The sequence below is a fragment of the Typha latifolia genome, chromosome 5 (assembly GCF_019914945.1).
Source record: "Typha latifolia isolate L0001 chromosome 5, TyphaL0001v2, whole genome shotgun sequence".
Taxonomy (NCBI): Eukaryota; Viridiplantae; Streptophyta; class Magnoliopsida; order Poales; family Typhaceae; genus Typha; species Typha latifolia.
In genome coordinates, this window is record NC_133090.1 from 10,167,693 (window position 1) to 10,180,232 (window position 12,540).

The 12,540-nt window shown below is 33.7% G+C and overlaps 1 protein-coding gene across 3 annotated transcripts; it reads left to right on the plus strand.

Annotated features, from left to right (window-relative positions):
- The first annotated feature begins 3,265 nt into the window (after positions 1-3,265).
- On the plus strand, positions 3,266-10,305 carry LOC140788928 (ubiquitin-conjugating enzyme E2 28-like). Of its 3 annotated transcripts, none has more exons than XM_073138466.1 (5): positions 3,266-3,512; positions 3,731-3,837; positions 8,683-8,810; positions 9,198-9,302; positions 9,691-10,305. In XM_073138466.1, the coding sequence occupies exons 2-5, from the start codon at positions 3,768-3,770 to the stop codon at positions 9,832-9,834; spliced, it is 447 nt and encodes a 148-aa protein (XP_072994567.1). In that variant the 5' UTR covers positions 3,266-3,512; positions 3,731-3,767; the 3' UTR covers positions 9,835-10,305. The 3 variants fall into 3 exon arrangements, with proteins under 3 accessions (XP_072994567.1, XP_072994570.1, XP_072994569.1); XM_073138469.1 differs by having other exon boundaries at positions 3,376-3,536; XM_073138468.1 differs by having other exon boundaries at positions 3,396-3,568.
- The last annotated feature ends 2,235 nt before the right edge of the window (positions 10,306-12,540 follow it).

Sequence of the window (12,540 nt, forward strand, 5' to 3'; positions counted from 1 at the left end):
CAGCCTTTTACTCAGTTAGGAGGCTTGGGGTTGTGCGACTTCTTATGCAAAGCAAGAAAACTTATTGCTAGTTCTCATTGAATTTTTTTTTGCCCTGTTTTAAAGTTCTAGAGAGAATGCATATAGGGAGTGGGCTTTACTCCCACCTTCAAATGGTATATAGGAAAGTAGAAACTAGAAACTAAAATAAACCAAAATGTCACTAGGGGTATGAGTCCTGATTTATTCAAATTGAGGTGATTTTACCTTCAGAAAATAAGTTTTTTGTGATTTATCTTAATCATGTTAATTTATTTTATATAAAAATTGAATCTCTAATAAGATTTGGGTTATTTGTACTGAAAATATACTGGGTTTTCGATTTGGCGAGGCAAGATCATTTTTGGTTTTCCTTGCACTTGAGGCTTTTTTTTACTTTTCTTCTAACTTTGCTTTTTTTGTCATCTAGCGCCTCATTAAATATTGACGAAACACTATAAGAGAGAGAGAAAAATAACCCGTACTCATCATCTTCTTCATCTTCTACTTCATATGTTATTGTGATAATTATTATTTTTCTTCCATTTTTCTTCATCTTCTTCATCATTTTCTTTTTCTACTGCTCATTTTTTATCTCTTAATTTTTTTTTATACAAGTCTCTAATCGCTATCTAATCTTTAATTTTCTTCTTATACAAGTTTCTATTCTCTTTCTACTTCACCACTGAAGTTATTAAAAGAAAATAAAATATGTATGAAAAAAAATGAAAGTTGTTAAAAGACAATGAAATATAAATTATCACAATTATCTTTAATTAATCTCTTACTTTATTAATTAAATAGCGATTATAGAGACTCATAATAGAAAAAAAGAGAATGATTAACAGAAACTTGTATAGAAAGAGTATAGAAAAAACAACGAAAGTTGTTATTATATTTACGAAAGTTGTTATTACATTTACAAAAGTTATTATATATTTCTTCTTCTTCTTATTTTTTGTTATTACTCCTTCTTAATCTAATTCACCATTAAAGAAATAGCAACAACAGAAAATAAGAAAAAGAAGAAATATATTAACCTACTTTTGTAAATGTAATAAAAACTTTTATAAATATAACAACAACTTCTGTTATTTTCTCTATATGCTTTCTATACAACTCTCTATTAATCATTTTCTTTTCTTTTTTTCTATACAAGTCTCTATAATCACACTTTAATTAATAATATAAATGATTAATTAAAAATAGTAGTGAGAATTTATATTTCGTTGTCTTTTAAAAACTTCAGTGATACAGTAGAAAAAATAATTAAAGACTTATATAAGAAGAAGATTAAATATTAGAAAGCGATTAGAAACTTAATAAAAAAGATTAAGAGATTAAAAAAAAGGAGCAGTAAAAGAAGAAGATGACGAAGATGAAGAATAGTAATTACCAGTAGCATATGAAGTAGAAGATGAAGAAGATGAAGAAGATGAAGAAGAAAATGAGTATATGTCATTTCTCTTTTTCTCTTATAGTGTCCTGTCAACATTCAATGAGGCACTAAACGACAAAAAGGGCAAAGTCAAAGAAAAAGTAAGAAAAAACCTCAAATGCAAGGAAAACAAAAAATGACCCTGAGCGACCAAATTGAAAACCAAGTGGATTTTCGATGCAAATAAACCCATAGAATTTTCATTATCGATACAGACTCAAAATTATTTTAGAAAAAATGAAATGAAAGCTTAACTAATTTATGGAAAATATTAAAAAAAGAATTTCGTCACATAATTGCTCTACCTAACCAGATGAATTTCTTGCACCAAAAAGCCACTTGCTGTTTGTTTTTGTGAGTTAGACCTATTTTCAATTTTCTTTCTTCCAAATTTGTCTTTCTATCATTTAGTGTTCATTAATACTAATGAGATAATATAAGTGAAATCATTAGTACCATCTTTTTCTTTTTCTCCTTATGCTATGCTAGTTCTTCTTCTCTGCCTTCTTCTTTTTTGTTGTTATTTCTTTTTCTTCTTTTGTCGCCACTATTTTTCTTTTATTTCTTAATTTTTTTTATACATATCTCTCTAATTGCTCTTTAATTAATATAATAAAAGACTAACTAGAGATAGTTTAAATAAATAAAAATTCTTTAATCAATGTTTTAAAAAGAGAACTTAATTTATATTGTAAATAAATTATAGTATATATTTTAAAAATTGTGAATTACTATTAGAACTTCATACTTAAACAACGAATATCGTACTTACATTCTTATTTTCACTCTAGATAAATTTTGAAAGAAACTTTGAATACAAAAGTTCTACATTATAATATCATAGATTTATTTAATTGGTTTCATAATTTTTAGACATCAGATGATTATCTTTTAAATATTTTTTTAAAACTGTGCAAAACTAAAATTTAATAGTTTAAATACTAAATTTGTACTTAACCCATAACTTTCATACTTAAACTATGAAATTTTAATTCTGTGTAGTTTTAAAAAGATATTCAAAAAATATTAATCTAACGTCTAAATAATATGAAATAAATTGGATAAATGTGTATAATGTAATTTACAACAAACTTTCATTTACTCATAACACGCATAAGTATATAATATCTCAATGTGTCATAATCTATATAACAACTATGTCAATGATGTTATAATCCATATAGTAATTAAAGAGTAATTAAAAAATAATAGCAACAAAACAAGGAAAAGAAACAATTATAAAAAAGACTAAGAAGAAGAAGAAGCAGGGCAGAAGAAGAAGAGGATGAAAAAAAGTAAAAGTATATTCCTGCGTTGTCCCATCCATATTTAATAAGCATTTAATGTCTGAAAAGTAAATTTGGAAGATAGAAAAGGAAAAATATTAAGTTTGCAAAGGAAACTAAAAACCAATTAAAATTTTGATGCAAATAATCCTGACTAAATAAACTTAAGTTTGTTTTAATTTATTGACATGTGATTTTACTCAAAACAGGGCAGTGTTAATAAAACTAATTTCGTTTACACTCTTTTTACTAGCTTTCCATAACTTTCCCTATTTTAATTGCGTATCGGCTAATCTAATATAGTAAATTAAATAAAATTTTTTTAGATATATAATTTTTTTTATTTTTTATTCAAAATAATAAATATGGTAGGGTATTAGCGATAATTAAGTTAAAACAAGGGGTGTTTCCTAATAATTCTTTATTTTTTAATTTCATCGCTCGAAAAGAAAAAAAGAAAAAAGAAAAAAGAAAAAAAGAAAAAGGAAGCATCATCAATTCAACGCGGCGCATCTTTCCCATTACAGTCACCTCAAACTTTGGACGTGTAACGCGCTGCTTGGCTCCAGCGCCGCGCGTGACCCTGACGCAATTTTCCCATTGATCGGTCCCTCCGACGGCTGAGATCACCTCATCGCCCCCTGTTGGCTTTTGCCTCTCTATCTCTCGAGATTTATTTTATCGAAGCTCGAGCGCGTACTTTGAGATAGGCGGACGGTAGAGCGGAGCTGTAGCTTCACAGGCCCCCTTCTTCTCGATCGCCTGTGCGCGTGCGTCTCTCCCTCCGATCGGTCGTGCGATTCTTTGTTTTGTATTCTTCGATTCGGTTGATTTCTCGCCTTTTCTCCGTTGTTTCTTTTGCGATTCTAGGGTTTTGATGCGACGATGCTTCTGTATTAGGGTTTTCTTTGTTTTTTATGCGTCGAGTGGAATACGATTGATTGCTGAATAGTTTTGATGATTGGAACAACGATGTGTGTGTTTGTAGTGCGTCTGTTAGGGTTTCGGGGTTTGCGTAGTTGGCGATGGCGTCGAAGAGGATTTTGAAGGAGTTGAAGGAATTGCAAAAGGATCCTCCGACGTCATGCAGCGCTGGTATGTTCTATTCTGATGCGTGTTGTGAATTTATTTTTTACCACTTCGAAGGCAGGATGCAACCTTCATTTGTTGGGAGCCTTGATGATTTTTCGAAGTAGTTTTCTTTTTTATATTTTCCTTCGTCTTTCTTTTTTGTATGCTGTGTGATTGGTTGAAGTGACATTTCAGGTCTCGGTTAGCCGAGATTCTATATCTCGGCACATCTCGTAATAATCTACTCCTGTTATGAGTGGGTGAAGGCAGTTTGCTTTTTTTTTTTTTTGGATGAGTTTTTCTTTTTCTTAGATGCATGAACATAATCCAGAAAGGGAGTAATTCTTAGTATGTTGATTCAAGATTTTTTTGGACCTTCCGAGGCATAGAATTCCCTACCATATCGTGGGTTTCTCTTTTTCACATCATGCATGGCTTTTATTAAATTCTTCATGTTTGAAACGATCCAAGCATGATCAATTGAGTCGGGCATGAATTTAATTTAAAGCTGAGCTTGAGCACAAGCCGGCTCGATAAGGCTTGTTTTATATATAAATAATAATAATAAATAATATATAACTATATATAATATATAAGATTTAATTTGATTACATGTTTGATTTGGTTTTAGAAAATGTAGGCCACTCAAGATTTAATTCAAGCTTGGTTCGGGCTTGATCCAATTCAAGCTTTTGTTTGAACCTGATTCAATTTTGATTTAAAATAGGCTTGAATTAATCAATCCAAGCTTTATCCTTTAGCTTAGGCTTGAAATTAATTGCAAGCAAATCTTGAACGAACCTTAGTGCCTTTAAATATATTAAACAAAGTATTCTTTATATATTGACATGGGCATATTTGATTTGTGCTTTTAATATTCTAAAAGGACAACTTTTTGTGGATATAATATAGCCTTAAATTCTTTGGTCGATAGATGTATCTGCCTTTTGTAGTTTTTTTAAATTAGTTGAAGGGTAGTTAGGTTTCTAGTTTTTTACCTCATTGATAGATGCTGTGCTAAGTAAATTGGACTATCCATGTTGTCAGTTTCCCATTTGGTGCCTGGTGCAATTATTGAAGACATGCTCTGCCACTGAGTTAGGTTGTTGATTGATTTGGCTACAGGTTTCAATGTCTAACTTCTATGCTAATGATGTACTGACAAATTTCTGATAACGACCTGATCCTTTCTGTTCCACTAATCAACTAACTTGAGTACTTCCTAATGTACTGAGTCTAATTACAGAAATATCTCTCACTGTGTGAAGTGACAAGTGGGTGCAATGATTCATTCAATTATTAAAGACTAGTCATACGACATCATATTTAAATTTCATGGTCGTAATTATTGACCTTTAATTGATCTCTTATTTATGAATTTGGTGAGGAAGACTTGATGTTGCATTCATTGGTTGCTTATTAGGTGGCTTTCTTTTCTAATTGTTAGTTTGTTTCACTTATAATGGCTGCACAACCTGTTGTGTTGTGCTGGTTGAGCAATTTAATTAGGTTAACTGCTGAGATCAATCATTTCACTACTGCTTTTCGATTTTGTTTGTGGGATGAGCCATTATTGAAGTCCCATCTGATTTACCTCATTTTTTTAGGGCACATATACGAGGTTAAAGTTGTTTATTTTTGAAATTAGATTTTGCAATTATGTCCAGCTTCATAGAATTTAGTGGTTTGGCATATGTTCCTTATACTAGATATTAGGTATGTGCCTGTATTCTTGCCATTCTAGATGACGCTAATGCATATACTCAAGGGCCATATTTAAATGTGATGAGGTATCTTATATATGTGTGATGTTGTTTCTACATGCAATCATGTATATTGTTGTTATGTTGTGTGCTAAAGCAAAGTTCTGAACTATGCCCAGCGCATTTCTAAGTTGCCTACTCTTTTGAGATTTTTTTTCTGAAGTTTTATTTTATTTCTTTTCGAAAGCAATGCAAGGTATATGCCTTATTTCATGGTACCTTATTCACTCATTTGATGTGGATTTGTTCTCCTAAATAAATAAAAAAAAAGAGAAATTTTAGTTGATTGCACTTTCCATGTCTCATGGATCTTTAAGTGAGATCATTGCTAATTTCAAGATCTTATTTTAAATCTAAACCTAGCAACTCACTGCCAAAAGGGAAAAAAAAAACATATGATGAGTTGTTGTATGTTTAACATTGAAAATCAGTTGGATAAAATCCGACCAAACCTGCTTTCTTATCTAGATTGGTCTTGGTACGTATGAAAATTTGCGAAGCGTCTCGAATTCAGATTTGGATACAAATAATAGTTATAGAAAATGTTCGAATTCAGATCCGAAAATGGTTATATGAATATTTGTTGGATGTAAGTATTGTGTATCTGTTGACCTGCACAATATTTATAACAGTTGGTAAGTTAGTAACCTGATTTCTTGTCTACCGCATCCTATCTCAATCTGACTCATTAACAGTTTAACACTATGCCCGCCCTAACAATATCCATATCCATCTCTTTCCCTCAATCCCTCTTCATCCGCTGCCTCCATCACTAAGCAAGAAATGATAATCCTTAGAAGTTCTTTATTTCCATCCTCTATTCTACCATTCTCACTCTTCACTGTTGGCCTTTCCTGTGTGGCTATGCCCACTTCAGCAGCAACCTCTCCTCCTAGGCCACCCTCGATCTAAATCGACTGCAACCCAGCTCGAACATCCTCCATTCCTTGTACTATTGCGATTTCAGGGCAAGGTGTTTTGGAGTTGCATGTAGCATTCTGTATTTCAGAAAATTTCTGCCTCAAATCCTGCATTTCTCTATTTGCAAATATGTCCTTGGTTTTTCGTTTCTTTTGAAGTAACTTGTAATAACCAGAAGAAAGTTAGAAACCTTTTCTTTTTCCTTCAGAGTGCTACAGATCAGTCACAATATGGTTCTAGCCTTCTAGGGCCTGCTATTTCAGTGGAGTTTTGAATAATGTTGAGAAAACAATTGACTCAAAATCTTATCCCCCACTCATTTGAATCAGAATTCCAAGTGCTTAAGGTGTTGAAACTGGTTTAGTTTTGGAAACATTTTCTCCAACAAATAGTTTGAATTTTATGCGTGTCATAAACTTGTTTTGAAATTGGAAACATGGTAGAAGTGTAATTTCTTATTTACTATCAAATATTTCACACTGTAGAAATTGTACATATAGCTAATACCTGCAACCTTCCTTCCAGTTTTTTTTTTGTTTTTTTTTTTCTTGTATATGTTGTTTCAGAGGCTTGATATTTTTTCTGGTGATATTTTTGTTGCATGTTGGTGAGATAATCAGATCTGCTGGTTGTATGTTTGTTAATAGGGCCATATGTTGGAACTTGCTAAGATTGTAATTCTCTAAGATAGGGACTTTGGTTTTTACCTTGTTTGGCAGACTTTTGAACTTGCCTGGCCATTTAAGCCTCTTATTTACAACTTGTAAATATAATTAAAGTATAAAAATTAGGAAAAGAGAAGAGATGATCAAGCAAATATAATCTGATTGTGCATATTTTATTCAGTATTCCTGCAATGAATTGAGTAGGCAATTCAAATATGTATTTGGTCTCTTATAGTTAATAGTGGATTACACATGAACTATAGATAGGAAGAATTGAGTAGAACTTTGCCCATATTATCTGCAAAAAGTATATTTGTGTATATTCGTCATTTCATAGAAGCATATAAAATTAGTTGTATATGTGCAAGTTTATTTATACTCCTGTTCCTAAAAGGCAAGCTTTGTATCTACTGAGCATTTGTATATGTGATACCGCAAGCTTACCTCTACTGAGCATTTGTATATGTGATACCGCAAGCATACCTCTTTGCTCTCTTTTATTTTTCCTCTGTTAAATTATATTATAGCCTCTTTGGTCTATTAGATTGTTAATATTCTAAAACATATTTCTCTATTGATGTAGTTTTATTACGGTGGAAGAAAAATGAATATGAAAATACAGAGACTAGTCAAAATACTGCATCTTCTTGGATAATAATGCTTATTTGTGGAAATTGGGCGAATGTGGAGACACTCATAATTTTAGATGCAACTATTATCAATAAGTCTACAAATGATCATATTATAGAGTAAATGTTTATTTGCTGAAAAATAAGTGTATGAAATTATAGGTTGTTCAAAAGTGAGTAGTGAACATATTATGGAAACAAAAAGGGTTGATATGGCCGAGTTGAGAATTAGAAATTTGATGCCCAAATAAATTCTTTTGTCAAAATTTGTGCAAGTGGCATTTTCCAATAGCTCAATTGGAGGTGTAGGTTTTGGTAAGGTAGAGACTCAATGTACTTTTTAGCTCTTATAGCTTAATGTACATTTCTTAGTTCTTTGAATGATATTTCTTAGTTTTTATAACTTGATATATGTGCATTTTATACTATTAGATTACAAAGTTTTACTTTAGATCTATCAATAATTATATGTATTTTATTTATTTATTTATTTATTTATTTGTTTTGTCCAATTCTCTGTCTGGGTCCTATTTTTTGAAAATTTGTCGTATCGTCGTGTCCGTATTGTTTCCATGTCTGTGCTACATTGGTTGTCACATAACTTGTCAGCAAACTTTCCATATAGTAGGAGAGATAAAAGCCAATTTTACCAAATAAACCAAACAAGGAAAGCCTGCTTATATCCACTGGCAACTATACTAATTTTTTTTTCTGAGTTCAACTTTGTAATATGAAAGCTATAAGTTTAAAGCCTGACACTGTCTAAAATTCGGGCCATATAGACTTGTTATAATTCTCAAATAGCGACATTCTTGATACGTTATGCTCCTTACTGTTGTTTGTAAATGCTTCTGTGGCTTCTCATGATTTCAATTCCCTATTTGGTGGTAGGCCCTGTGGGGGAGGATATGTTCCATTGGCAAGCAACTATTATGGGACCTGCGGACAGCCCTTTTGCTGGTGGAATATTTTTGGTCACCATTCATTTCCCACCAGACTATCCTTTCAAGCCACCAAAGGTAACTCACTCAGTTTGTCTGACTAGTATAACAGTTTACATGTGCATCGATCTAGTAATGTGATGTTTGAAGAATCAACCAGTCAGTTCCTGACCTTTGTTTAAGTTTTGTGACTGCTGATTTAACAATCATTATTGTAGCAATCATCAGATTTTATGCTAATCATTGAACTGGACTGATGAACTCTTAAGTTGGCTATTAGATAAGTGGGGGGTAACTCTGTTTACCTTGTATGGGAGATGCTTTTGCAGTCTGGAAACATGTGCATCCTAAAATATTAAAAGTAGTGTCCTTTTAAGGCAATACATGGTCTCAATATATATTGTTTTTTCCTGGGATGCGTATTATGTGGATCATAAACGGAAAATTTTTTGTTGGTCAATTTAGGTCTCCTTTCGCACAAAGGTTTTTCATCCAAATATCAACAGCAATGGTAGCATTTGCCTTGACATACTCAAGGAGCAGTGGAGCCCTGCTCTGACTATATCGAAGGTAATTCTAAGTATTACACAATTCTTGTTTATTGGAAGATTTTTTTAGATAATTTTTTTTATGCTTATGAATGTCTTTCTAGAATGCTTTTCCTTCCTCAATATTTTTTGACTAGTTCTCTTTTAGATTCTAATATTTTATCTATCAGTTTATTATTATTATTATTATTATTATGATCATCATCATCTTATTATTATGATCATCATCATCATCATCATCATCATCATTCTTCTTATTATTGTTAGTGTGTTGAAACACTTATCGAGAACACTGAGCTTGATGTTAGTCAATAATTCAGAGCCTTTTTCTTCTAGATACATCAAAACTTTAGTGCTTCCAGTAGTATCAACTTGTTATGTGAAACTGAGGTCCATGATTCCTGTTCCAGGTGCTTCTATCAATTTGTTCACTGCTTACGGATCCCAACCCTGATGACCCACTGGTGCCAGAGATTGCTCACATGTACAAGACCGACGGAGCCAAGTATGAGTCCACTGCTCGTTCCTGGACCCAGAAGTATGCCATGGGTTAGGGCATCTGATGAATATTGATCCAAATCTTAACGCCTTCAAATTTCTCGTCCAATGAACAAATGGAACTTCCTTTGGTCCTACAAAGTTGTCTTTTGATCACCTTAATGGTTGGGTCTGGTAGTTTATATTTCCCTCCTTGACTAAGCTACTATTATGGAAGTATGGTTTGTTTTTTTACTTAAGCAGTAAAATAGTTATTATTACGTGGTCAATATGATCTAAGCAATACAGAAGCCTGCCGAGAAAGAGTAGTATCTCTATCCATTCATCAGCTGCTGCATTATTCGGAAGGAACGATACAATATTGTCGAGAAATCTTTGAGCTGTTCAGTAGTACAAGCTGAAAACGTTATACATTAACACTGTTTTAGTTTCCCTGGAGGACTTTACATGGAAGTCAACGAGAATGTAATCCAGTCGGGAGTCTTAGCCCGGTGTAATAAATAAACCATTTATTAAGCTTGATCTAACTTTGTAGGCCTTACCAACAAAGAATTGGGTGGATTATTGTGGGATGATCGACTTAAGGATCAACCTGCGTACATCTCATTAAAACAGGAGTACCGTTATGGACTTGTGCCGTCGAGCCATGTCCTTTCCTTTCGTGTATATTTAGATGCTGCTTCCGATTTATAAATGTGAGACTACATAATTTAAGTGCACTTTTAGATATTGCATACGGCCTTAGATGCTGTATATGAGCTTGACTTAGGCACTTCTATATTACGGTGTTTCTAAAATTAAAATAAATTTCAGGCTATATTATGGTATTATAAAATAAAAATTGTCAAAACCAAACGAGGTGTATGGATATAGTTTCCTCAAATATATAGAAGCAAACTGCCCAAAACCAAACTTTTAAAGTTAACATTAGATTTCTTGAATCCTACAAAGGACACTAAATCAAACAATTAATTTTATCCCGATCGACTAGTGACTTAGGTCTCCTCTCCTTGAAGAGTTTTTCTTCTGCCTTCTCTATTTTCTCCCTCGAGCTACTGTGAAAATTCTTTGAATTTCTCAATGACAATTCTATGGAGGAAAACATTCTTCTTATTAATGACAACATAGTTCCTAATAAAAAACTTTTCCTTTTGTCTTGTGGGCAAGCTTATTTCATACAAGTCTTTCAACTCCTCTAGTTTTAAATCCGCTCTAACCAAAGCTTGGAGCTTGGAAAGCCCTAAAGAGTCCTGAGATGTGGTCATGAGCATCTCTCTCACCTCTTTCAAAAACTCCGATGACAAGGGCTTAGGAGAGCCCTTTGATAAAGATTTTTTGGAAGTTTGAGCACCTTTCTTGCAATGGATCCCAAGCTAAAGTCTAGGTCAAGTTTGAGCACCTTTCTTGCTTCTGCTCTTTCAGTAAATGTCTCAGCCATGAATACATCGACTATTTGCATATAAGTTCTTTGGAAGACAATGAAGGTCATATTGTGCAAATCTACCAAATGGGTGAAGGAAGAGAAAGTAAGACCTTCACCCTCAAATATCACAAATGGGAATAGTGAAAGAGAACACAATGCAAAGCTTGAAAAAAACCCCCAATAAGAATGTTAATGGTGATAGAAAAGCCCTAAGCAACTTCTAATCACGGATTAACACCCTAATATATGCAAACACCAAGCAAGACAACAATGGAGACAAAAGTGAGAGAGAGAGAGACAAGATTTACGTGGTTCGGCGATGTGCCTACGTCCACGGGCGGAGCAATCTTCTTTACTATGCAAATCCCTATCTTACAAAGAGTTTACGAACTCCAATCACTCTCAATACAATGGTGGCTCAACCCTCATTATGTTCTTCCAACCACTAGCCCTAAAAAAAACCCCATTTAGTATTTATAGTCAAGGGTTTTTCAGTGTTGCGTTCGAACGCCCTCGGGGCGCGTTCGAACTCACCCAATGTAAACCCAGCAAAACTCAAGGGGCGTTCGAACGCGGGAGGGGTCCGTTCGAATGCCTACAGAAACAGCTGCTCTCGGGTTGGCTCGCGTTCGAACGCGGTTGGGGCGTTCGAACGCCTGCAGAAAGTCTGCTCTCGGGTTGGCTCGCGTTCGAACGCGGCTGGGGCCGTTCGAACGCCTGCTTCACAGGCTGCTCTCTGTTTGAGCCCGCATTCGAACGCCCTCAGGGCGCGTTCGAACGCGCGGCACGAAATCTTTGAAACATCTTTGAATTTTTTTGAAACTGAATTTGAGCCAATTTTTAACAATTCTCCACCTTGGCGAAGAACTCAAAACTTCAGCAAATCACTCTCCACCATTCCAAAGTGACTTAATCATCCAAAAAATACTTCGCCTGCAAATTTGCGTCTTAAGACGCCAAACCAATTTGGTCAATAGTGAGTGGCATTAATCAAATCCAAACAATGTTGGAATTTGATTTTGGTCACTACTTTTGTCAATATATCAGCCGGATTATCAGCAGTTCCAATCTTGCAAAGTGAAATATCCTTTTCCTTCAAAATTTCTCTCACAAAATGGAAACAGACATCAATATGCTTTGTCCTTGTGTGATGAACTTGATTCTTAGCCAAACAAATTGCACTTTGGCTATCACAATGTACCTCCACCTTCTCCTGGTATACACCCAAGTCATCCGTCAGACCAAGCAACCAAATAGCCTCCTTTACCGCCTCGTCCTTTGTCATATACTCGGCCTCTGTGGTAGATAATGCAACAGTCGACTGTAAGGTAGACCTCCA